At 42.5% G+C, this 26,099-nt stretch overlaps 2 protein-coding genes across 18 annotated transcripts in view; both read left to right on the top strand.

The window, feature by feature from the left end:
• afdna (afadin, adherens junction formation factor a) overlaps nucleotides 1-18,226 on the top strand; it is a 109,906-nt gene extending 91,680 nt beyond the window's left edge. For 6 of the 17 annotated variants that reach the window (XM_061051597.1, XM_061051594.1, XM_061051596.1 and 3 more), the window contains 10 exons: nucleotides 163-313; nucleotides 428-836; nucleotides 975-1,228; nucleotides 1,314-1,525; nucleotides 1,829-2,008; nucleotides 5,233-5,271; nucleotides 7,790-7,924; nucleotides 11,378-11,915; nucleotides 15,791-15,875; nucleotides 16,344-18,226. In XM_061051597.1, the coding sequence (XP_060907580.1) occupies nucleotides 163-313; nucleotides 428-836; nucleotides 975-1,228; nucleotides 1,314-1,525; nucleotides 1,829-2,008; nucleotides 5,233-5,271; nucleotides 7,790-7,924; nucleotides 11,378-11,915; nucleotides 15,791-15,875; nucleotides 16,344-16,497 (2,157 nt within the window). In that variant the 3' untranslated portion in view covers nucleotides 16,498-18,226. The remainder of the gene's footprint in view (nucleotides 1-162; nucleotides 314-427; nucleotides 837-974; nucleotides 1,229-1,313; nucleotides 1,526-1,828; nucleotides 2,009-5,232; nucleotides 5,272-7,789; nucleotides 7,925-11,377; nucleotides 11,916-15,790; nucleotides 15,876-16,343) is intronic. The other 11 variants (XM_061051609.1, XM_061051607.1, XM_061051605.1 and 8 more) reach the window with 5 other exon arrangements.
• A 3,215-nt stretch (nucleotides 18,227-21,441) lies between these two features.
• On the top strand, nucleotides 21,442-25,381 carry LOC132984702 (uncharacterized). The gene is made up of 6 exons (XM_061051592.1): nucleotides 21,442-21,601; nucleotides 21,753-22,073; nucleotides 22,667-22,738; nucleotides 23,399-23,500; nucleotides 23,593-23,621; nucleotides 23,718-25,381. Exons 1-6 carry the CDS (start codon nucleotides 21,541-21,543, stop codon nucleotides 23,793-23,795), a joined length of 663 nt encoding a protein of 220 aa, XP_060907575.1. The 5' UTR covers nucleotides 21,442-21,540; the 3' UTR covers nucleotides 23,796-25,381.
• Nucleotides 25,382-26,099: the final 718 nt, after the last annotated feature.

Genomic DNA, 26,099 nt, shown 5'->3' with positions numbered 1-26,099 from the left:
ATGACAATAAAAGCTTTTATTTTTTGGAAAAAGCTAACTTTTATACCTGTCCAAAACTCTTAAAACGTCTTTAATACTCTGCTCCCTCATCCTCCTGTTGTTCCTCCTCTTTGTGTTCCTTCTTCACTCTTAAATTTTTTACTTTTTTTTATTTTTTTGCAGCGAGTTAACCACTCACAGGAAGACTTGTACCCACCGCCAGGAGGTATGAGGCCAGACGAGCGCATGCAGCAGCACTATCAGCAGGAGTACCAGCACCGAGACATGGACTACCAACACAGAGACATGGACTACCAGAGGGGCCTGCCAGGAGGTAAAAACGATAGGAAACAGGAAACAAGAATCAGAGAGAGGACGACTGTTGCACCTGATTTCAAGATGATCTCACAGCGTAGTGTGATGAATGCTTCTCTCTTTGTGTCTGCAGGTGTGGGCGGTCCTGACCACTGGGCGCCTCAGCCGCAGGTCTCCTCCTCGTTGGAGTCCTCCACGTCCAGCCAGGAGCACCTCAACTTCTCCGCCTCGTCCTCCTCCTCCAACAAGACTCAGAACCAGAAGACCGGGCCGGGCCGATGGAAGACGCCCAACGCCCCTCATGCAGTGCAGCCGCATCCGGGCCAGCAGCCGTCCCGCTCTGACCTGCCCCCTCCTCCTCCACCGCCACCTGCCACTTACCCCGAAACCTTCGACCCCTACGACCCCCAACCCGACCTGCCACTCCCCCCGCCTCCTGCTGCAGTCAACGCAGTAGCCGCCCAGCAGGCCGCTGACCGCAAGAAACGAGAGGAGCAGCAACGCTGGTATGAGAAGGAGAAAGCTCGGCTGGAGGAGGAGAGGTGGGTTTGGGAAAATGTTGCTTTTTGTTACATTTAAAATAACTACAAATACAAAACATATAATGTTAGAACATAACGTTCTTGTTTTTTAGGATTATTCAGGAGTTATAGACTTTTTTTTTCTTGATGATTTCACAGGGAGAGGAAGAGGAGAGAGCAGGAGAGGAAGCTGGGCCAGATCCGGGCCAACCCTGTCATGCCCGTCCAACCTCACAACAACGGAGGAGCCATGCCCCCTCCTCACCACCAGCCCCCTCTGCCCTCCGTGGTCCCACCCCAGCCCTACATCCCCCCTCAGCCTCAGCCCCAGCCTCCCCCACCCAGACCGGAGAAGCTGGCCAGCCTGCCGCGCTCAGCTGTCCCACCGCCTGCCGGTGCCAACCACCCTCCTGGTAACTTCTAAATGCCTTCTCTTTAATGTTAAAGTGGTTACTTTTCCAGTATTAAAATAATGCATATGATTTGATTTCCTCTAAGGTATGGACACAGTGATCAGGGAGCTGTTACCGCAGCAGCAGCCGCGCACCATCGAGAGGCGGGACCTGCAGTACATCACCATCAGTAAGGAGGAGCTGTCCAGCGACAGTTTGTCCCCAGACCCCTGGAAGCGAGACGCCCGAGAGAAGGCCGAGAAACAGCAGCAGCTTCACATCGTCGACCTGCTGGACAAAGAGATCCAGGATCTCCAGGTAAGAACCATTAAAACTCCATACAGACGGATTTTAAAGATTATAACCACAGACTTTATAAAGAAAGTGGAAAATGTCTGCTGGTTGGAAAAGTTTTTTACACACCTGCATTTTTTTTAATGGCCAGCAGAGGGCAGCTCAACTGGTTGCAAAAAGAAGTCTGACTGCATAAAAGTCTAAGAGACCTGGCCTAAGTCTAAGAGGGTCAACACAGTGTGGATTGATGACATGCAGACTCAGACATCCAAAAGAAGTGTCTTCAGTTTAACCTACTTTTTTTTTTTTTTGTTTGTTTGTTTTCAGGCAAAGCCGGAGCGAACGGCAGAGGAAAGCGACCGCCTCAGGAAGCTGATGCTGGAGTGGCAGTTCCAGAAACGACTCCAGGAGTCCAAGCAGAGCGACGAGGATGAGGAGGACGAAGATGAGGAGGACGTGGACACCATGATGATCATGCAGAGGCTGGAGGCCGAGAAGAGAGCCAGGGTGAGAATGTGGTGTGGTGACGGGACTAGAAAGGAAATTAAACATCTGACTTTTATCGGGTTTTAATGGCAACAAGTGACAGCTTTGAAATAAATCTGTTGTCAAGAAGGCGTGTTGTAGGCTCTGAGATGCTGGAGGGGGGGGAATGAATTCCTCCATGGCAGCGCTCCCACTATGAATGTCCTGCAATGTGCATCTGCAACATGCTTCTGTCATCGCTTTGCCATGCTGAGCTGCTTAAATCTGATTGGCTGGAGGGATGGAGGGGAGGGGTTTTGGGGGGCAGGTAGGCAGGCTGGGGATGCTATTGATGCTGCATTCACATCATATGGATACATCTGACTTAAAAGGCCACAGGTGTGTTCGAACATGCAGGTTTGTTCCGCTGTGATAGGATGCAACAACAAGCTGAAAGTTAGATTTTGTTTGTTGTCAAAACATGTATCTGACAGATCTTTCCATATAATGTAAATGCAGCAAATGTGCCGCCTTGCACAGCAAAGAATGAGTCATGGACGAAGTGTCGGTGGTCTCATTTCAACGGGATTCTCTGCATCCTGAACAGTCACTGATGACTTGATTATTCCCTTTATTTAATCTTCACAATGCAAAGGTAGAATCTGATTATAACTGTGTTTATTAGAGACGCAAACACTCAGAAACGGATGTGGTAGTAACTTAGACTATCTTCAAAAAAAGACTCTGTAGTTATCCGGAGTGTCATGATCGCAGCTTCTGTAGCGTCATTTTCACTCAGTTTTTAAAGGTCTGTCCAAACTTTTTAAGTCTAGTTACCTAATTACAAAGAATCAGCTTCACTTTCTTCTTGGTGCACAGCTTTTACTTGACAGGTGTGATAAATACTCCTGATCTGTTTCAATGTCAACACTGATGCAGAAGAGGTAAACTGAAGTCATTCATACTTTCCTCTGAAAGTTTTCTGACTATTTCTGATTAAATCTAAATAGAAAGAATTCAAGTTTAAAAAAAAAAATGAGCCTACAGCTTTAGGTCACAAATAGCCTAGCTCATAAAATGTAGATAACTTTAGGTTACCTGCATAACCCCGGTTCTCTGAGGAGCATGTGTGAGTGTCTTACATGCATTCCCTGATGTGAGACACAAAACAAATGCAACCAAAGAGATCGTAGTCTGTGCCTTTTTACTGGGAATATACCCCCCCCCCCCCCCTAAAAACTAAAGTTTTAAGTGTGAATAAACTCTTTAGGTCACCTGTGAGACAAAGCGGAGGGTAGAGTCGGCCTGTAGTGTCAAAAATAAAGAAAGTGTCTGATACTTTTGCGGTCTAGACTCGAGTTAATACCTCTCTAAACCACAGTTCTGGCGCTAAAATTTCTGTGAAGTCTCCAAAGTGTTCCAGACGAATCTCTCTGGATTCCTGAAAATTGGTCCTTAGGTTTGAATTGCAGCGTTCTTCTGTGCGCTGAGTTCAGTGTGACAGGCTGTGGTGAATGTGTAAAACAATAACTGGATGTGGTGTTTGGAGTGGATGCAGCTGCAGATGGAAGCAGCTGGGTGTTGGATGTGGTCGGCTTCAACGGTGGCGGTCCTGGATCGTGTTGAGACTGTGAGGGTGTGGCTGAGTGTGTGATTATTAACCTCTTCATGTCGACTGGTTTGTTTGGTTTCTCTCTCTTTATTTCTGTAATGAAGACATTTTAAACTGATCTCTTGTATTTCATTTTCTGCTGTTATGAAATTCTTTCTGGCTGCAAGAAATTCAGTTTACAGAACACTTAACGATGAGAACGTGATCATTTTAATGTCAGGTTTATTCGCTCTAGAGTTAGATTAATATAGCGTTTCAACCTTTGTCATAGCTTTATTATTTTACTAAATCGTTCTTGAAAGGAACTTCAAAAGATAGATTTCTTTGGGGAGGCATTTTTGCCTTTATTGGAGAGGACAGCAGAAGAGAGACAGGAAGTGTTTGGAGGAGAGAGAGGGGGGGGGGGGGGATGACATGCAGCAAAGGGCCAAACCCACAGCCGCTGCAAAGAGGACTTCAGCCTCTGTACGTGGAGGGCGCAACACAACCGCTAGGCTATCCGGCGCCCCATCAAACAAATTGAATTGTAGTGAAAATCACAAAGACTCAGACATGTCACAGCCCTGTTTCCAGAACGATGGACGCTGTGTCAAAACAAAACCAGAATATGAGGTTGTGCAACACATTCAATCCTCGTATTAAATTATAAAAAGCACAGAAAAAATCTTATTCCAGTTTGAATCCCAACTCTTTTAGTACCAGGCTTGTTCTTTAATTGAAAACAAGACATGAGGAAAAATGAGGTGCTATAATCGGGTGTCACAATATGAAAAAACAAATATGTTTGTTATTTTTACTAATTAATGGTGTATTTCATTTGATCTTGGTAGTCGGAAATTACAAGTTACCGGTCTGATACGTCATCAGGAGCGCAACCCTGAAGAACCTTCAGTAGTCCGAGTTAAAATCCAACATGGCTGCTACGAGCATCAACAGTGACTTTGAAGCTGAAGCTTTTTTTTTTTATCAGCAGCTTATTCCTCTTTTTGTGTATTTAAATCAACCACACTGAAAGTATCCTTTAGGTTCTCTGTGTTGACATGAAGTCATGTTTATTTTCGCGCACAAACTTTCACGCAGTGTTTCGTTATCGTCAGGTATTAGCTTACAAAATAAAGGTACCCCTGTTGCCGACTCACAACTCAAACGCTGTTAACTCGGGTGTGACGTCATTCCCAGCTCTGAGATCGGAGGTAAAAAGAAGCGCACCATAATAGATGTTTTGCAAACCTTAGATTTATATCCCGATGATTTTGTTCAGTTACATTACAGGATTAATAAATCTTCATTCTCCTAGAAATAGAAAACAGGGAGTTATATTGAAGTTATTCTTAAGGTAGTGGTTTTGTTGATTTGGTTTTTATGGAGAATTTAAAGAGCCAGTAGTAATCACAGGAGAGAAAAACAAAGTTTAGCATTGTTTTTAATTTACTGTTTGTCACTCCCTCTCCCTCCTTTATATATTTTACTCCTCAGTTTCTCCTCTCTTTTCCTCCCTCTCCTCCTCTTTCTGCTAACTAAGTTTTATTGAATCTGTATTGAATCCTCCACACCTTCTTTTCCAGTTTTTGGGTATTTTCCTTTTCCTCCCTCCCTCCCTCCCTCCCTGTCTCCCCTCCTCTCACTCTCTCTTCTTCTTCTTCTTCTTCTTCAGCAGCAGAATGCTGTCCCAGCTATCTCTGTTCTAGACTTGGTATGTTCTTCCTGTTAATGACCAGTTTCCTTTCCCTGCCTCTTAACATCACTTCCTGTTTTGTTTTTTTGTGTGTCTGGGCTGCACACCTGCCCGTGTTTCCTCTCTGTCTCTCCCCACCCATCTTGGACTACTGTTGTTGTTTCATTTTGGGGGTGGGGGTTGGGAGTTGGAGGCGGAGCTAAAGGGTCAGCGGGGTCATGGAGCGGCCGTCCTGGGATGCTTGGTGTTGTTTGGCTGGGGAAGCTGTCCGTCTCTTTGTCCACTCAAAACTACTGCTGGGGGGCAGCGAGTGAAGCTGCTGCCAACAAACGATGAAATAATGATGTTTCTGAATGGGGGGTGGGACAGATATCAACACGGCTATCATCATCCTGACGATCTAAACAATTCAACCCTAGCAATTTGACTTACCTGGGTAACATAAACAGAAGTTATTTGACCAAAAGTAGAGATCCTATCGCGTTGCCCACCCCTCTTCTTGAATCCTAAAAGCATCATAAAAACTAAACTTTTACCTGCTAACAGAGCAACAGCTGTGACGGGGGTATGGTTATGTTGAGCAGTGGTGTTTTGAGTGAATATCGAGGGGGTGCCTGCATGGCTGATTGCATCGCAGGGGAAGCGTCCAGGTCGGGGTCCATGCATGAGACTCCTGTGAGCCTCTGATACTGCCTCATGATGTCGTGTGTGTCCATGAATCCATCCATTCCTTCCATCTGTGTGTGACCAGCTGAGCCTCTTTGTGTTCTGTGTTTTTAAAGGGTCTGTTGAACTACAACAAAAAAAATCATGTTTTCTCACTTTATTCCTCGTCCTGCCCGAGCCGCAACGCAGCAGCAGCAGCAGCAGCGTGCAGCAGGTTCCTTTATATGACACCTCTTCACATCTTTCACGAGACTACCAACCTCACATGTCTCACAAATGTCCCTTATTCATCTTCTTAAAGAGAGAGAGGCTCCTGCATAATGTCTCGCTTTATGCCGACAAATGGACTAACCGACCGTCATCCGGTTTAATGGCGGCAAGAACATGTCCATGCAAATACACAACCAGAGAGACTGCCTCAGTTTTCAATCAGCCAATCAGAGAGCCACTGAGACATTTGACATTTACAATTCAGTTCAGTTTATTTCCATTTGTAGCATGAAAACCACATTGGAAAACATTTGCAAGAGGTAGACAGTACAATTGGACACAGACACAGGACAGATTTCTTGAATTAAATACTAATCATATATGTTATACAGCGAAACAAACATTTACTGTACCTTAAACTGTTTATAAAATTAGAGACAGTGGGAAAAATGAACACATATTAAAAAAACATCAGTGTTTCCCACACATAGACGATACCTGGGGGGGCCGCCCAAGTATACTTCTGACCTGTTTTTATTTAATTTTTCATTTATTACATAAAATTGCTGCATGCACAGGAGAGAGTGCAGGACCTCACAGCTCCGTGCAACACAACAAAACTCCCGTTTAAAAAAAAAAAAAAAAAGTTCCCCCTCGACTCCTGGGGAGAGATAAGACGCAGCAAAACCAAGAGAGCAGAATCACATCAGCTTCAGAAAGAGAGAGAGAGAGAAGGTCCACTGTCCGTACATCTCTCTTGCTCGTATAAAAACTGAAGCTTCTCATGGCTTTGTTTTAAAGTTGTTAATGTTCAGCTGCTTGCTGCTGATGCTGGACTCTTATAATAACAGAATATCGAGTGGAACTTTTCAAAACACGCAGCGTACTCCTGGTATTTGTGAGCAGATTAAAATTGTTTGTTGCAAAAACTAAATTAATGAAAAACATTTTTTTTTACATAAATACAAACCTAAAATTAAAATGTACCCTAAGATAATATATATATATAGTAAGTGTGAAAACTGTTTGTTTTGTTAATCTGTTGAACTCACCCTTTAATAGCGTCCAGCCCGGAGAAAGGGTCTGTTGCTCTGTGTGTGGTCATGTTCCACAGGTTTGTGTTGGGGTGGTGATTGTTGAAGCAGCTTACAGTTACTTCAGGTACGCTTGATTCACCTGTCCCCTCTTGCTCAGAGGCGGGGGGGGGGTGGCGGGTGGCGGGGCTTTTACAGGACGTCTACTTAAACAAACTCAAATCGACCTCAAGTAGCTGAAAGAGGGGCTGCCTCTGCCCCTGCTGTGTTCTGGTTGCTGTTGTTGTTGCATGTCGTTGTGGTCGTCTGCATGTCCAGCGGTGTGTGTTGTTTCTGCCTGTGCTGTGAGCTTGCAGTGCGCTCTGCTCCGCCCCTCTGGAGCAGTCCTGTGAGACGAATCCGACTTACACACACACACACACACACACACACACACACACACACACACACACACACAACGTGTTAGTGTCCATTAGTGTTCCAGCAGTTAAACAGAGATATTTGATTGTGGGTGTGATGTCATAGCTCTGTGTGTGTGTGACCGATGTGATTGGTGTTTGTTCTAATTGTTTCTTTGTTTTTTGCATGTGTGCCTGTCTCTCCGTGTGCCATGTTTGCGTGATCAGTTGCAGGACGAGGAGCGACGACGTAAGCAGCAGCTGGAGGAGATTCGTAAACGGGAGGCGGAGGAGCGAGTGAAGCAGGAGGAGGAGAGAAGGTGGAGGGAGGAGGAGAGAGCCAAGCGAGAGGCCGAGGAGAAGGTCGGTTTGTCTGTCCGTGACTCTTATCAGTGACGTTTGGAAAATGTTTTTAAGTAAAAGAGGCTGTTTTAGATTTTTAATTTCAGTATGCTAATGTCGCCATTTACGACAAAAATGTGTCTGTGTCAGACCACTCGAAGTTACTACATCTTCAAAATAAACTTCTACATGTGTTTAATTTTACTCCATACAAAAAAGCTCCAAAAATTCCCCGTAATAACATCATCAAATAAAAGATGACTGAGGAGGTTAAAATAAAGAGAAAAACTGAGACAGGAGATCATTATGTTTCACACAATGTTTAAATGTTCCTTCTAGAAAATGTACTGATTGTATTTGTGAGACAAAATATTCAGTCAGGTAGAATCTGTTAAAGGACCGTTTTGGATAATTAGGTGAAGCTCTTCTTCATCTCACAAAATAGGACCAATATCAGACCAAAACTATCAGCCTTACTCTTCGATGTACACTGACTTTTATAAGCCTTCAGTCACCGTAACACTTCAGGGAACACATTTAATTTACCTCTAATATAAAATGTATTACTTTTACTTTGGAGGGGAGAGGGTTAACGCTGCACACCAAAATCTGTGCAGCGTTTTACCGCCCTCATAGGTGACGGCTTTGCACTCTTTTTTTAATGCCACAACAAAAGTTAAAAGACAGATTTTTATTGAAGCAGAATCAAAAGCCTTAATCGTTTATTTTAATAATGAATCTATCGAGAGTTGCAAATATGTAAAGACGCTATTTAAAAGTGCTCCATATGAACTTCCTCCTGCCTTGTAAACAGGCTACATGATAATTCAGTCAGTGATAATCACACGTCGGACATGCATGTGCTACTACATGATAATTAGGATAATTCGGAGAGGCGACATGGTCCAATACTATTTTTTTAAAAGAATTCAAATTCAACTCTGATTGTTACGTTGGAGGTTTTAAACGACCAGAAGTGTGATCAGGTGTCTGCCCCATCCGTCTCCGTCTTGTGTGTTAAGTCAAACATTTTCAGTGTTTTTTATCACTCTGTCGTGACCACTGATTTCACCACCATGACGCCATTAATCTGATGTGTTTGTCCTGTGGCCTGCCGACAGCTGATCACACCACCGGTTGTTTAAAACCTCCAGAGAAAGAAACGTGTTGGAAATGTTTGAGTAGATTTAAGATATTTGATTTAATTTCTTCTTGGAAAAAAAAGTAGAAAATAAGAAGTTGAGAAGAGAGGGAATGCAGGAAATGATAAGCCTTTAAGATGTGATACTACGCGATGCCATACTTCCACGTCTTTGCGGCAGATGTATTTTTTATTTAACTTTTATGACTGTTCATTTTATGCTGTTTTAATGTCAAGATGTCCTATTGCATGTCCTCATCCTGTGCACCCCCTCATCCAATGTGATGTGTTGATGTTGTCATGTTTTGTGCTCCCACCCACCTCAAGCATGGGACTCCCATCGTGTTGTTATCGGTGTTTTGTCAGGAAGTTCAGTTATTTTCAGTTTTTTTTTCTTCTTCTGGGAAGCCGTTATGATTTTTGTGAGGTTTTTTTATGTCCTATATATTTTTGATTTTTTTTGTCGCCATCTCCATCCAGCATCGCTTTAGTTTAGGGAATGCCGCCCACCCTCCCAGTTTCCTCCCCCCAAAAAAACCCCACATGCTTTTATCCTCAGTTCATGCACACACACACACAAATCAACGCCCACCCACCTGCCTCATTCCCACCCTCAGCCATCCATACTGTACATACTCAGAAACCCAGCCACCCACTCATTCAAAACCCAACACACCCACTAATTCCTCCCAGTTTCTTCAGATTTCCCACTGGGACGATTTCACCACCAAAAAGCAGCTCGGGAAAAGACCACTACCTCTTTCAGGACATACACAATCTCTGCAGCATTCAGCCTGCCACACATGAAACGGACCTTAAAAAAGAAAAAAAGAGAGAGGACATGTGACTCCCGAGCGAGCAGCTGGTCGAGCTCCAAACCCAGAAATCTAAACACACATTCCTGCAGAGTAGATTCATGTGTAACATCACAGATCTCTCCCTGACGTGTAGATGCCAGAGTGAAATCAGGGTGGGCTGCTGAATCAAAAAAAAAAAAAAACAACCCACAAACCATAAAGTGTAAACTGAGGACACACGGAGAGCTGAGGCACATATGGACACACACTTTTTTTACACACTTTTTAATGCACACAGTGTTTGAGGGAAGGGGGAGATGGTGGTCGACAGGGTGGTCCAGGAAGCACGGCTGGTTTACTGTAAGACAGAGGACGCTGCAAAGATGGAGTTTTTTAGGTCGTTTTGGATCAGTTGGGAAAAGGTTCTTCTTCTGTGCGCTGCCTTGTCAGATTAGTGGAGATGTTAAAGCGGTTAGATTGGCTGTTCATGACTGCAGTTGCAAAAAGAAAGCGGGGAATTCAAGAAGTGTTCAGATCAGACAGGAAGCCCTTTTCTTTAACGTCATAGTTACTAAAAGTTGATGCAAGGAAGGAAATTTAAAAAAAAGGTGAGAGTTGCTTGAGGCTGTGTCGCGTAATCTCAACAGGGATAAGCTTGTCCTGCAATTCCATCAAAAGTTGGTCAAACAGAATTAGATTTTTAAAAAAAACAAGCGCTTTTTAAATTTGCTTATCTTGCTTATCAAAACATGAATGTTTCCTTAGATTACCTTTTTGGGGTGTGCCTTAATTTGAGAATTAGAGATAGGACAGTGGGTTAGTGGAAAAAGTCGGAAACCAGGGAGAGAGAGAGAGAGTGGGGAACGACATGCTGGACAGGAGTCAAAGGTCGGACTCGTACCCGTGCCGCCCGCTTGAAAGACTATAGGCTCCTTACATTGGCCGTGCGTACTATCCGCTATGCTGCAGATGCCCCATTCCCAAGATTTTTTAAATATAAATAATAATTTCTGCATCCTTCTGACTCCTGATTATTGAAGTTTACTGGCAGAAAAAGCCGTTCATATTGGGTTTATAACCATGAAATAAATTAGTTTGCAGCCTACATGATGAATACATGAAAGCTGCCACTCTCCTCAAACGGATCTCACCTTTTCATCCAAGAAATTTAAGTTCTGATCCGAGTTAAAGGCTGCTATAATGTCTGCAGGTTAACCTCATGCACGTCTGAAATGTTGAATAATCGTCAGGTTGGAGATGGAGGGTGCAGAATTCGCTTATTTTTTTTAAGTAAGCTTTTGAACTTTCAGGGCGGGGCTTGTTTGGGTCGTTGTCTCTGGTGTTTCTAGAAGATCAGGTCCAGGTCTAGTTAGAGGAGAAGAGTCTTGATGTGGTTTTGTGGTTAGTAGAAGCCGGGTCGTGGAGTTTGTAGGCTAGTTCCCCAGATCTGTCCGTAGCTGATTAGCACGTGAGTGTCCATTGCTGAGGTGAGAGCCAATGAGGGTGGAGCTTACTAACAGGTTGTCCCTCCCCTAGAGGAGACAGGAGGAGGACTACTACTCTCGCCTGGAGGCAGAGCGGCGCCGGCAGCACGACGAGGCGGAGAGAAAGCTGCTGACGCCCGACGACCCGGCCGGTCTGTATCGGCCCCCGCTGCCCCGGGAATACCAACCCCCCGCCCCCCACAACCCTACTAACACCCCCCCGCCCCCCCCACAGAGAAACACCTCCTACCTCAAAACGCAGGTCACCTCCCCCGACACGCTCTACACCGCCAAGTTCGTCTCCTACGCGGGTGATGAGGACGAAGATGACGAAGCAGAGAGTGGCGGCGGCGGCAGCCAATCAGGTCAGCTCAAGCTGTCGGCCACCCGGAAGTCGTACGGCGACCTCCCGGCCAACGCCTCGCCCAATCACGGCAGGCCTCGGCCGCCGCCCACTGCGCGCAAGCCCCGTCCTCTTTCAGACGGCATCTTCCTGTCTAGCTCGTTCCAGCCGCCATTCAACAACTCCAACAGTACAGGCCCCTCCCTTCCTGCGAAACCCAGCTCCATGCCCCCCGGAGGCTATAAAGGTAGACGCAGAGAGAGGAGAGAGGAGGCAGGCTCGCCACAGCGCCCCCTACAGCGCCCACACCTCCCTCTCATTCACTCATCTCCTCTTCTTCTACCTTCTTAGTTTAGCGTGTTGATTTTTTCCCCCCCTTGTTTTTCAGTAGAGCGGCGTTCTGCCTCTTCATTTCCATCGTCTCCTTTTTTTCCTTCTTTTCATGTTTGTCCAAAAAATATATATATATTCTCGCCCCGTCCCTCCGTTCACCTCTTTATATGTTGGTCATTTTAAATGTTGAAATTCTCCCTCTCCTCGAGCCAATCAGACTGTATTTGTTTTGTATTTTTGTTTGTTTCGAACACCTCTCTTCCTGTCCCCGGTAATTTTTTTTATCTCCTCCTCCTCCTCCTCATCTTCTTCCTCCGATCACAAACCCCTCCCCCTCCGATCAGCACGAGAAAACAGAAAAAAGCAATCGATAATCACGCCACCACTTTTTTTTTGCCGCAGATTGAGACCCATCAGAGCCAATCATAGTACTGTTGGTGTTGTCGCTCGCCGCCTCCTATGTGTCTGGTCTGTTGCTGCTTGGGGAAACGAGGAGGGGAGGGAGTGGGGGGGGGGGGGGGGGGGAGTGCCTGCCCCCCCCCCCCCCCCCCCCCCTCTCCCCCCCCTCTCTCTTCCTGCCCCCATGGCTCTGCTTAGCGGTGTTGGCTTTAAAGGGAAAGGAGACACGCCATTGGCTTCACACGCCCATCAATCCACCCGCTCCAACAGAAACCAGCTCATTTCATGAACACTAAGTGCACACAGCAGCAGAGAGATGAGGGAGGGGCTTCTGCTTTGTCTGCGGATGTTTAAATCTTCTCGTCCTCACGCCGGATCAAACTTCAGTTCACCTCACAGCGCCCCCTAGTGTCACACATCCATCACAGCTGCTTTTCTTCAGGGTCATAAGTCTCCTTATCTTTAGAGGTGGTCCCTCTCTCTCTCTTAATCCAAACAGATATTTTAGTCGTGTTTTTCTTGTTTTTTTTTATCCTCATCAAATATTTAGTCTAGATACATCACAGTTTCTCTTCAACGGGCCTCATTGTTGGAAACGCCATATCTGACCGTCAAGAGGTCAAGCTGCAGTCAGTTGGCAGCTGTCGGGAATTTTTCTCTGCCAAAAATATCCCGACATAGCTCGGCCTGGAGTACACCTTCTGTGAAAGTCAAGTTACGAGTTTAAAAAGAAAACAGTCTAACTTCACTATCACTTTGTTTTCATCCATTTTTATTCAAAAAGCTAAAAAAAAAAATTTATATGTAATGTGTAAGGTAACTAGACTAAAAAAAAAAGTTTGCCCTCCACTGCTCTAACTCGACTGTCCTCAATTTAGTCTCCAGGACCCTCACAAGAGTTTAATGTCTGTGTCTGAAACCACATGTTAACGTACTGCCTTCATATTCAAACAGTTTGTACTGCATTCTAATCCGAGCGTTAGCATGTCGTTAGCATTATGACAAATTTCAGGTCCGAGCCGAAGGGTGGATAGTTGACTAAAAAGCTTAAAAGGTGTAAGAAATAAAATTAAATATTGAAAAAACTGAGAGGTGCTATGGTTTCATATATTTGGACAATATGTAAGATTTTAAACCTTGAGCCACTTCTGATAAATGAAATGTTCAAAGTATCACACAGGATGGTCATCATAAAAAAAAGCATGATCACAAACTCCCATTAGTTGATGTTGATAGTTAGTTGATAGCCGCCCCTCAGACATTTCCCAGCTGTTTGAACGTCCACAGACAAAGCGAGCCCTGGACGCAGCACAATCTGAACGTCGTCTCTACATGTGACTTCCAAAAAACAACATCTTGCACCTTTAAAAAAAAACAAGAAAACCTCCTCCATCCCTGCTGCTGCTAACTGAACACAAAACATCCAGGACCTCACGGACAACTGTGTCGCACATTCACTCGAATCAGATCCCACTAACGCCCCACCCACCCCACCCCTCCCTCACGGATACAAAATCTGCATGTTTCACCTCATACATGCATCTTAAACACACCACACTGCACTCTGGCTGCCCCCAGTAACCGGCTTGATGTCTATTGCTTTTTACTGCCTGTGCATAGCTTCCACCAGGCTGCTTTCTTCACGTCCTTTATGTGTTCCTCACTCTGCCTGTCTCTGTGTGTCCGTCTCTTAATCTGAGAGCTTTAGTTTGAACTCTCTGTGTGTCTCCTTTACCTGTTTGTCTGTCGCTGTGCTGCTGTCTAACGCTGCAGCTTTACTAAACCTGACTACAACTCCCACAGGGCATTGCAGCAGGTTCAGGTGACCGAACGGGCACCTGAGTCTCTGGCTTCCCTGACCAATGAATCTACAAATGTTTTTAAATGTCTTTGCTTAAATCAGCTGGCAGCTCCAAACCCTCAAGTCTGATTTTATTTTTGAAAGCAGATATTTTTGTAGTCGGAAAGAAACCGCTAGAAAAACAATACAGATGATAGTTTGCCTTAAAACTTCTCCAAAGAGGAATCAAATGTAGATATCCAAAGAGACAGATTTTCAACCAGCTCCATGTTTTGGTGCAGAAATACATAAAAAAAGGAACCACAGCAAAAGAAAAACTTTCACAATCTTACAGAATCCCTGAAAAGCCGGTGGGTGAATGTATAAAGAATTTTAGTCGGCAGTGCCAGAAGTATAATTTCCATTTCTTTTGGCTCCTCGGAGGAATGTTTTTTAAGCCTTGAACGAGGCTTGTTTCTCCGTGGTTACTTTGTTCTCTGCCACTTTGTGTTCATGTGGTCCGCAGAGTGAAGAAAGAGCCCGTCTCAAACCTCGCCTCTGATCTCTTTAGACTTATAAACCCTAAACGAAAAGGGAGCTGCCAGCTGGATGAATCCATGTGGGTTCACACCCCTGTCACTGTGTCTGTCTGAACTGTACCAAACCTCCCCGTCATCTGCTCTCAAACTCTAAACAAACGTTTGGACTCCCATGTTGTGTTTTTTTTTAACACAACCGAGTCACTTGACAGGAACGACCTATCTTCAATAATTTGCACAACAAGAGACAAGAACTCTTTTTCTGGACACTCTGTGCCTTAAAATACGTATAAGAAATAAAATTCTGCAGATTTGAGGCTCACACTCAGGTACATCTGACTCCCCGCTGGTGTCTGCTTCAGGCTGGACGTCGTCGGGGTTTAGAAAAGACACAGGGACACATGAGCCGACTGATTAACGTCTCTTCTGGGATTAAAAGTCGGGGTCACCATCATCATGTCACTTCTGTCTTTTTAGGAATCTTTCATAAGCTTTGTGTTTTTATCTGGAGTTCAAATTTGGATCTAAAGGAGAAAAAAGTCAAAAGCATCAAGAGGTTAAAGGGTGATTCTATGAGACGGGATGTTTTCATTTGATTTCATTTGATGGTAACCCCGGCCCCGGACCCCACACACACTTCCACAGACCGTTTCCGCTGCTTCTGAATGGCCCTTTAACAGCTTTTTAACGCTCCCTCTTTCTCTCTCTTCTCTCGGCTCGCTGCTGTAGCTCACTGAGATCTGACTCCTTTCTGCCTAATGCTCGTTCCCTCTCTTCCTTCCTCCTGCTCAGGCTGGTCTGTGGGAAATGAACCGATGTCGACTGGAGAAGCTGCTGGATTCAGGCGACCGGGGGAATTGAGAAATGAACTTCAGTTTTAACTGTTTTTTTTATTTGATTAGTTTAAGTTTCTTATAAGTCAGAGATGTAAATCAGAGCTCCTGACAGCCAGCATCCAGCAGCTTCTGCCTCACATGTTTTCACATGATTCAGGTTGTATATAAATGATGACGCTAACTCGTATCTCACCGCCTTGTCTTGTCTGCTGTGTGACTCGTGAACCTCGTGCAGGATTTAACTCGTACACTGGAAACTCAGCTGGAGTTGTAGGATCGGGAGAAGTCTACAATGACCCGCGAGACAAATGGACAAAGAGGTGAGACATCATCTAGTTTTTTGTTCATTTGTGACAGCCAGCTTGAGTTGTTTTGGTTTCATGCTTTGACATCTACTGGATCAAAAAAGTTGTATATTCTTTCTTTAAGTTAAAGTATGTGAGCACTAAAGTGGAAATGTACTAGAAGTATTAAGCAGCTTTTTTATTATAAGGTTGGTGTAAGTACTCTGTCTGTATCTGAATACCTGTTGTACCATCATCAGTTCTTTAAAGATCATTTCACACTAATGTGCCTCTTCATCACTTTGTGTTTTTAGATACTTTTGGATATTTTCATTTATTTATGTAACTCTAAACTCTGTAACTAAAGCTTCAAACATGGTTAACTGTCTTCTTAGCGCTGGGTAATTAATCAAGTCTCAATTTCAATTATTATTTTGATTTCCAACAATTATCAAAATTAGATAATCAATATTATTGTTTTCTCTGTGTCTCTGTGTGTTACAGTCAGGAGCAGGAGAACTCGATCCCCAGCGGCGCTCCGGAGAGTATGACCTTCAAGGAGCGCCAGCGTCTCTTCTCTCAGGGGAAGGAGGTTTCCAACAAGGTCAAGGCTTCACGCAAACTCATGGAGCTGGAGAACGAGCTCAACACCAAGTAGTAGACCGGGCCTCTAAAAAAAAAAAAAAAACGTCCCAGAGCCAAAAAAAAAAAATACAACAACATCACCATGGTAACATTAAGGTGCTCCTGGGACACAAAAACCGGGTCGAGAGGGCCGGCGCTCGCTTTCCCAACCACTGACCGTCTCCTCCTGTTTGTGTTGTTTTTGCCCCTCTTTTATTTTTTTAATTTTTAATCGATGAATAACTGGACCGCTCACCTTTTTTTTTTTCTCGACGTAGCTATATCGTTGCAATAGGAGAGACATTTATGGCTTAAAGTTTTCCCGCCCTTCGTTGAGGTCTGTCAAAGATATATAATGATAAAGCACTGTAAAAAAAGTTTGACTTGTATCCAGTGAGAATCTGAGAATCACATGACAAAGGGGGTGGATATATTTTTGTTTATAAAAAAAAAGGTTCTCGGAGCGAGGGGGATGCAGGAAGTTTTATTCTCATTTTATTTTTGTTAAATATCTCACCGAAGACCGAACGATTTTAAAGCTCTTTAGTTCTGCATCATGATTTCACTTTTTTTTTTTAATTCCTTATCGCCAGCAGAATCGCCCAGACCAATCTGTGTTTTTATTTTCTCCTTTAAAGAAAAAAGAAGAAATCACATCCTCAGCGAGTGGAAACACTTTTATTTCATTCCGTAGCAAAAAAAAAAAGCATGGGATTAGTTTTAAATTTTTATTTTGTTGGTGATGTTTTAGATGAAAGATTCTCCAGAGGAGGATCCAAACAGTCCAGAGAAGGATCTTTAAGTGCACAACATTACTGTAAATATTCAGGTCCACAACTGTCTCACTCTTTTACTACTGTAGAAACCTGCCAGGCTACTAAAAAAAACAATCTGCTAAACTTACTGGACTGTCTCCCCCCCCCCCCCCCACCGTCTGTGGAGTTTCATTTTTTTTAAATGTGTCGCCCCCCCCCCCCCCCCCCCCCCCCGATGTGAGGTCACTTTGATTTTACTTTCTTTTAAATCGAAATAGTCCTGTTTTTGTTTTCTTTTTGCAGAGTTGTGTGAGATTAATTTGACTGATTGTTCCTGAAATTCAAGGCAGAATGAGGATTTCTTTAACTTACAATGTGATTCATGTTGGTTTTCACAATAAAATACAAAAAACAAAAACTACTCTTTAAGTCCTAGTTTGCTTTACAGATATTTATTTCAGAAAAAAAAAAAACATACTTGCACAAAAAACCTGTTTTTTTTTTTTTTAAATATTGAGTATGTGTCTGCAAACTGTTTGGGGAAGTGGACTACTTTCTGCTACAAATCTGTGTTTTTCTGCGATGGACTCGGAACAGTTCTGGTTCTCACACCAGCTGTGAGGCACGGAGATCCTGATGGAGTCAAGGTGACAGAATTGTGGTTGTACAAATATGTAAAAAGACACAATTAACACATTCACCAAAACGGCTGCTCTGACGGCGTAGAAGAGGAACGCACGTCGAGGTGTGTGTGTGTGTGTGTGTGTGTGTGTGTGTGTGTGTGTGTTTGTGTCATTTCTCTCCTCTCTGCAGGAGCCTCCACTCAAACCCGAACCTCCACCACGAGATCAGAAGCTGTTCTAATAACTGACCTTTGACCTCACCACAGACGTGTCTCCTCTTCCCCCCCACAACAACAACGACTCCTTTGTAGGTTTCAAATGAACTGACTCGTTTAAATGTTTAGCCTTTTGTAAATCATTAATAAATACAGATTTTTCAACAGTGCAGGCTGGACGTGTTGTCTTTTTTAATTCCTATTAAAATGATCAGGATCGTATTATTCAAGCGAGGCTCATTTGAACATCATCTGTCTGTTTATTTCTTCCTGGATTTTCCTTCAGCAGTTTATATTATGCGCACTTTAAAGCAACATAACTGTGATCAAACTGATTTTAATACACTTTGTTGTTGCTTGCACGTTTATGAGACTTAGATATTCTTTGTTGTCTTCTCTGTGTGATGCTTCACTGAGGACAAGTGTCTGAGGTCAGTGAGAGGTGCAGAAGGGGGGCGTTGTTAATGTGCATGCGAGTGGCTCCCGCTGCTTCCTTGGTGGAGTATGAATGGGATTAGTTTATTCTGATGGTCACTTCACATAGCTGCCATCAGTGTGTGAATGTGTAGGTGTGTCCTGCGTTTTTAAAGCACTTTGAGTAGTCAGAAGACTTGAAAAGCGCTCTACAAACTCAAGTCCATTTACCATATCCTGTATGCTTGGGGGGGGACACAGTGCAACTGTAATATTTTGGTCCAAGGCAAGTTTGTGTCCATGGCCTGTGGTCATTATAATCCTCTTAATCCCAACTATATTCATCCTTTACTGTGATTTTTCAATGTTTAATGTTACAAAGCGCATTTGAACTCTTATTTTGAAAGTAAGTAACCGGATTTTCCGCTCAAGATTTCTTTGTGCTTTACAATATTTTCAAAGAAGACTCCAGCTCCGACCCCGTCCTCCTCACTCTATGACTACTAAATATATTTACGAAGTGACCAAGAATAGAGACACATAAATACATGCGTTTATGTTCGTTAGAATTGTAATTAAGTTCAAATACAACGACGTGCGTGACTGAGTTCTAGAACTTTGACGCTGACATGACGTCATAACGTTCGCTAGCTTCTACAGCAAACTGTTCATACGTTCATACTTGTAACGTTGCCATGGTGATATTAGAACGTCGTCATCGACGAGCGTGACATCCGCCGGTGTTATATCGAACAATGCTACCGTGCGGATCTGTGCAGTGCTGGGAGCATAATGGACTTTTCGTCTATCGAGAAACGCTCCATCTAATTTTTTCAGTAAAGGTTTTATCCCAGAGTATCAGAACGTGTTTCCTTCAAGTGAAAATACAGCAAGTGATTCTGTTCTGAGAGCATTATTAGATGGGTTATTGTCCGTTGAGATTAGGGTTGCCACCTTCCAAGCAGAAAAATAAAGGACACCCCGCAGCGGGGTGCAACTCAGCAGGGGCCTGACCACCACTGGCCCGACGGTGGGGTGAGGCACCAGTTGTGGTGAATCAGGATTTAAAACGTTGTTTTAAAGAAGTAATATTTAAGAGCCATATTTAAAGTTTTAAGTACTTTATTCTGAAATAATTTACAAAAACACCAAACTTCAGTGTGAAGGCAGATACAGATAATGTATGCACAATGAAATGCAGCTAACAGGACTTCAGCAGATGATTACTACTAGCTAGTAGGTACATAGATTAAATATATGAACCCCAAAAAGGACATAATATGACCTCTTTAAGCTGTGAGATTTCCGGTCTCTCCCTCTGCTTTTTCCTCACCAGCTCTGACCTGCAACAGTATTGTTGGTATTGAACTGTCAAAGTCTTACTCGCAGGTATTTAAGCTCTCTTTATGCCTGTGTTACGGCCTCCTTCAGCAAAATAGTTACACTTTTTGGAAGCTTGCTGTGGGCAGAATCAATGAGCTTCTAGGTGGGCGTGTCCTTAAACTTGGCTCCATTCTTTACTCAGAGACTGTAAATATGAATGGATGAAGCCTGAGTGACGTCAGGCATCTGTTCCTGCAGGGGGCGCTGGAGGCTCATCGTCAGCAGCCGCCATGCTGGATGCCGTCCCAGCCTAACTTTCAGTCAACCTAACAACAGGCTGAGAGCTGGAGCTGAGGCGGGTTTTAAGCCTCTTGATGAACGGTTACATCGCTCCCACGTGTCAATCATGTCAGCTATGCGCCTTACGTCTCCAGAGGATTTCACACTTCCACATTGGCCTCATTTTTCCACTTGGTTTTTTTACTGATATTCTGATAGTGAACTCGTTTGAAGGAGATTTTTCTGATATAGTGTATTTAGATAATGTTTGCTACAGAGTGAGAGCTGATGAGAGAGCTCCTCTCAGGTGTTTCTGCTGTCAGGAGTACGGCCATGTTGCTGCAGCGTGCAGAGGAGTTTGAAGATGTGGGAGATGAGGAAGAAATGTTTGTCAAGACTCTGCTGGTAATGATACCCACATTCTCACCAAATCACTTCCCCTTCACTTCTCACGACGCTCTTTAATGTTGAAATGTTTGCTGCAACTCGTCTCACTGACCAAAAACCATCGACTGTAGATGTGCCAATAACCTTCATGGGTTACATTTGTTTTGACCAGGGCTCTACTTCTGATGTAGATACACACACATTCTCACCAAACCACTTCCCCTTCACTTCTCAAGAAAAGACTCAGAATGAGGCGTCAACACATCTCAGACCACTAAAATAACTTCTGATCTCTGATCTCTCAAACACGACGGACATTCAGAGTTGTATTCAGGAGGACAAGGAGTTTGACCCTCCATGTTTTGTTCACTTTTTGCTCTCAGACATAATTATTAAACCTGACTGTTTTCTCAGAAACACCATCTAAAGAGGAGCGTTGCACTTGTCAGACGTTTATCTGAACTCACAATCTTCACACATTTAACTTCCTCCGTCCTCTCCATCTTCTTTTAGAAACACATCTCTTGAATAATGATCAGTTTTGAAACTTTATTAACAAGATGAACATTAATGGTTAGCCTTATTTGAACCTTTGTTGTTTGACACACTCTGTCTGACATTCTCATCATAATAAATTAAAAAGGACAAACAGTCTGAGTTATCATGTAAAATAAATATTTCTGTTAAGATAATGAAGGATTTGTTTGTAATCTTTTGATTTTAATGGTTAAAATTAACAGACTTTAAATCTGACGGTGAATCAGAAAACATATCAAATATTAAAGGCGGGAGTGACCGGCCTGTACTGACCTCTGACCTCTGACCTCTGACCTCTTTACTGATCGATGCAGCTCATCTTAATGATCATCAGTTTATGATCACTTAAACATGTTACATCATGTTTTAATAACTATGAGACATTCATAGAAATGAACACTTAAAGCAGGTTTGAAGTCAAAATGAGGAAGTGATGACAGACTAAGAACGGGAAGTAGATGCAGCGTCTCTTTAAAGAAGCACTACTGAAGAAACTCAGACAGTTAGGAGCGTGACAACGGGAGGACAGAGACGGAGAATCACCATGAACGAGCTCAAATGGATTCAAACTTCTTTACTTCTCACAGCGCTGCTTCAGTTTGATGGTAAGAACATTTATATCACATATTTAACCTTTTTTTAAACATGATGGATTTAATGAACTCTGAGAAACCACAGATGAAGAATTATTCTCAAACTGATTGTGAATATAATCAACATTTTATTGATTTAGTTTATTCTTTGTCATTTTCTCAGCAGCAGCAGCTGTAGATAAAGAAGTCAGAGTTGGAGAGGACGCCACGTTGTCTTGTGAAACTGCGATACAAGGTCAACAGAAGTGTGAATATACGACATGGCTCTTTGTTGATTCAGGAAACACAGCAGCAGGAGACCTGGTTACACTTGGTCAGGTTAAAAACTCTGGAGTTAAATCAGACAGACTGAGAGTTACAGAGGACTGTTCTCTGGTTATAAAGAACATCACAGAGGAGGATGATGGATATTATGTCTGTCTACAGGACATATCAGGAAGAAGAACAGACAATGTGACTCTAGTTCTTCTATCTGTTATCAAGAGTAAGTATTTCAATCATAATCTTTTCAAACAAAACTTTTCTAATTCAAACAATAAACTGAAACATTACAATAATTATAAAGACTCTGATGAAGTTAATTTGTCTCTTGTTGTGTTTCTCTTATAATATCTCCATCCTTACTTTGGACTCTACATTTCTTATATCCAAACATTTCAAAGTGTCTTTGGAGTAAACCACCATGTCCGTTATTAGAGACATTTGACCTGCTTTGCTTTGTATGACTTTCAGATGTTTGTAAGTAGAAACACTGTTTCTTTATTTAACAATAACTCAATAAATCAATTACTATTTATTCAACTTATTAATATTTAAATCTTCTTTTTACCTTCAGTTTTTACCTCAACTTTTATTCTCTTCTTAGAGTTTTATTTTCATCTTCTGAAATGTTTGAAATGTTTTTTGTGTCTGTGTGAAGCACTTTGAATTGTCTGGTGTCTGAAAGATGTTTTATAAATAAACTTGTCTTGCCTAAAATATGAAAAAAAAATATTTTGGATTTGAAGTTTGAATTTGATATGAAAACACAAATTTTATACTGAACAGTTTGATGAACTGTGTTTATCTCTTCTTCAGGTGACGACGCAAGAGAAACAACAAGACCACCACCACCAACAACAACAACAACAACAACAGATCAACACGGCAGTGAGTCAGCATTTCTACACGTCTGATTTTATTAAATTGTCACAAAGACAACACATGCAGGCAGTCTACCAATATCCCTGTTTTTTGTTTTTTTCTGTTTTTTTGTTGTTTAATTAATAAATGGTAACAAATCAACATTTCCAAATGTTCTGAACCATCACACTGAGCCTCTGACAGAAACAAACAAAGCTTTAACTTTAAATGACTTCTCAACACTCAACCCACAACCATGCAGACTTTCCACTTCACTGAGATGTTTTAAAGTGTGTTTTTTTTTAAAATCTTTAACTCTATAGTTTTGATAATAACTTACTAAGTAGTTGATGCAGTTACTGCTTCTTTCAGACCAATCAGAGCTCTCAGCTTGGCCTTGAGTTAGCTGTTTGATTTTATCTCTTGTTGTATTTTTGCATTTGTGTCAGAAGAAACTCTTTGACCACACCGGGCCATCATAGTGCCTATCAGCCTATTGGTGTTGAAATCTATATAAATGGGTGTGCCCCCCCCCCCCCCCCCCCCCCCCCTCCTTTGTTAAAAAATGATCACCTGAAGAAGACATCTGGGAGGAATGTTGTGATTTTGATGGAATAAAATCAAAATCTGTGAAGTCATTTAAATATGAAATATTAACTTTGCCCACCTCTGGTTCCTGTTCATCAGATTGTACAGGTTCTTCTGATCTGGACTTGGTCATGTTGGCTCTGCGTGTGGCTGAACTCCTCCTGATTACTGTGATCACTGTTCTTCTCTTCAGAGCTCGAGGTGAGAAACACTCACACCAACTTTTATTCACACCTATCAACCACCAACCTTAAAGTCAGAGCTGAAATGTTTCTGTGTGCTTTATTTTTCAGGGAACCAGAGACCACCTGATGACATCACTGTGAGCTTGAAATAAAGCCTCATATGAACTGTCTTCATATAGAGAAGGAACATTTCTTACCTCCATTTTAACTCTTATATTTTTGTATTTTCACAGGTGTATTATGATGGAGATGAAGGCTCAGTGAACTATGAAAATGATGGAGAACCTTCTGCTTCTGTCAGACTCCACTGATCAACAACTTCCACACAAACATCCACTCAGCAGATACATTAATCCACCGCTTTCAATCATTTCTATATCGTACTTTTGAGCATAAAAACATGGATCCACATTTCATTTGAGGTACTAAGTGAGGATTTAATAAATGTACTGAAATATGAAGTTGATATTTGTTACGGCGTCCTTAACCAAAATTATTAAACCAAGGCTCAAAACTCAGAGACCGAAAACATACAAGGACGCCACAAAGATTTAAAGTTCAACCCGAGCTTTATTTAATGTAAATACCACTCTCCCCCCAAAGTAATCAAAGATAAATAATAAACTAAAGAAACAAAAGGGGCTGGAGACCCCGACAAAAAAAAAAAAAAAGATGGGAAGATGCTGAGCCAACCACGTAATGTGTCGTCGTTATGGCACCTCCCCCTAAAACTACCAAAGAAGAAAAGATTAAACTAAAGAAACAAAAAGACCCAAAATAGGACTAACAGTGATCTCCAGTCCAAACTCAAATAATAAAACCCAACAATGTTAACATATGTGGGGAAAACCAGTAAAACTGGGAAACAAAAGCTCCTCACCACATCACTGCCCAGAGTGTGTGCGCCCCTAACTCTCCTACCTGGCTCCTCTAAATACCCCTCCCCCTCCTCCTCCTCTTCCTCCTCCTCCTCCTCCTCCTCACTGAGCACAGATTGTACTCAGGTGAGCAGCAGGTGAAGGAGGAGGGATAATCAGGGAGAGAGAGAGAGAGTAGGTGTGTAGCAGGTAGAGATAAAGAGAGAGAGAGATCATCACTTGGGGGAATCTTCAGTTTTTGCCAACATGGAAGATAATAATTTTGTAGAAAGCTTCATTTGTATAAAGTTCTTCATATTTTTGAGTGCCTTTAAATGTCAGTATAACCAAATTTTAATCACTATGTCAAATTAACTTTCATGTCTTATTGTTGCTTCAATATATTTGATTGAATGTGTATATTTTACTTAAAGGAGATCTATTATCCTCACTTTCACCATTAATCCTGTCAGTCTGGGACACCTATTGAGTAGTGTTGTGAGATGTGTAACTCATAAACTTTCTTATTTTTCTCATACTGTCATCATTGAAATCCCAAATTTCAACCTCTGCCTGAAATGGTTCATTTCAGCGTCTGTCTCTTTAAGACCCCCCCCCCCCCCCCCCCCCCCCCCCACGTGCCCACTTTACTCCGATTGGCCAGCATTTCAGAAGCTTCCTGCGGGAGAACCAATGAGCTTCCGGTTGGGCGTGTCCTTGAAAGAGCTGGTGGTCATTTCCTGCAACTTTACCCCATGTTTTGTTCTGATGCATCAGTGGCTAACTTTCACGACTTTTCCTTTAACGTCTCGTTCAGAGCAGCAGGAAACCACGTCCGGGGATTACACCAACATCTGTGTATAATGTGTTTAAAAAAATGTTGCAGAGGTTATTATGGTATTATGCTCATTATATGTATGTTTTTAAATATGGATCAGTATAATAGATCTCTTTTATTATTTTTCAGTCTTCAGTCTGTAATAATCATGTCTTTATTAAATCATATTAAATCTGCATATAAATAAACATTTACCACTTAATTCTACTGTGTGCTTTTTGTGATTCCTTCATTAAATTACAGAGTCTTTCTGAAAGTGAACATTTTCTCTAAATGTCCTTCCTTTATTTTTGGGGTATCGGTCATTCTCAGGTTAATTCTCCCTCTGCTGGGTTAAAAAGCTTTTTTCTAACCAGAGAAATAGAATGAGTCCTAAAACAGAGAAATGCACCAAAGGTGAACAGCGGCTGTGTCCGAAATCACTCACTGATCCCTACTCCCTATTCACTATATAGTGAGTTTAATGCAGTGGACTATATAGTGCACTCACTCAGCAAAATGAAAAAACATTTCGGACACTACTCGCTCACTCAGCGGCCGCTGACAGTGACGTCATTGTTGTCGCGTAACTGAAACGCGCAGCTTAGCAACGGCCGAGGATCAATAACAACGGTAAATAACGGCATGAATTTCCGTGATAACTCAAATTATACTGAGTGTATTTTCACGAAACATTTACAAATAATAAATACTTATAAAATATAGAATTTTACATAATGAGACATATTTTCAGACCAAAACTAAATTATTTAAGCTCACAGACTCTGGTTTCTCGTCTGTCATCATCATTAGGACTAACATCACTAAAGTTGACGATCTTTTCATCTTTATTAAAACCGATCATAGATTTCAGTAAAACGCTCTGAATATGAACTTTATTGAGTTTCTGAGTTCATGCTGGTCTCTCCTCTCGTCCGTTT

This window comes from Labrus mixtus, chromosome 12 (assembly GCF_963584025.1).
Source record: "Labrus mixtus chromosome 12, fLabMix1.1, whole genome shotgun sequence".
Lineage (NCBI taxonomy): Eukaryota > Metazoa > Chordata > Actinopteri > Labriformes > Labridae > Labrus > Labrus mixtus.
Note: the sequence above shows the minus strand (reverse complement) of the source record. Positions and strands in the feature narration are given on the sequence as shown.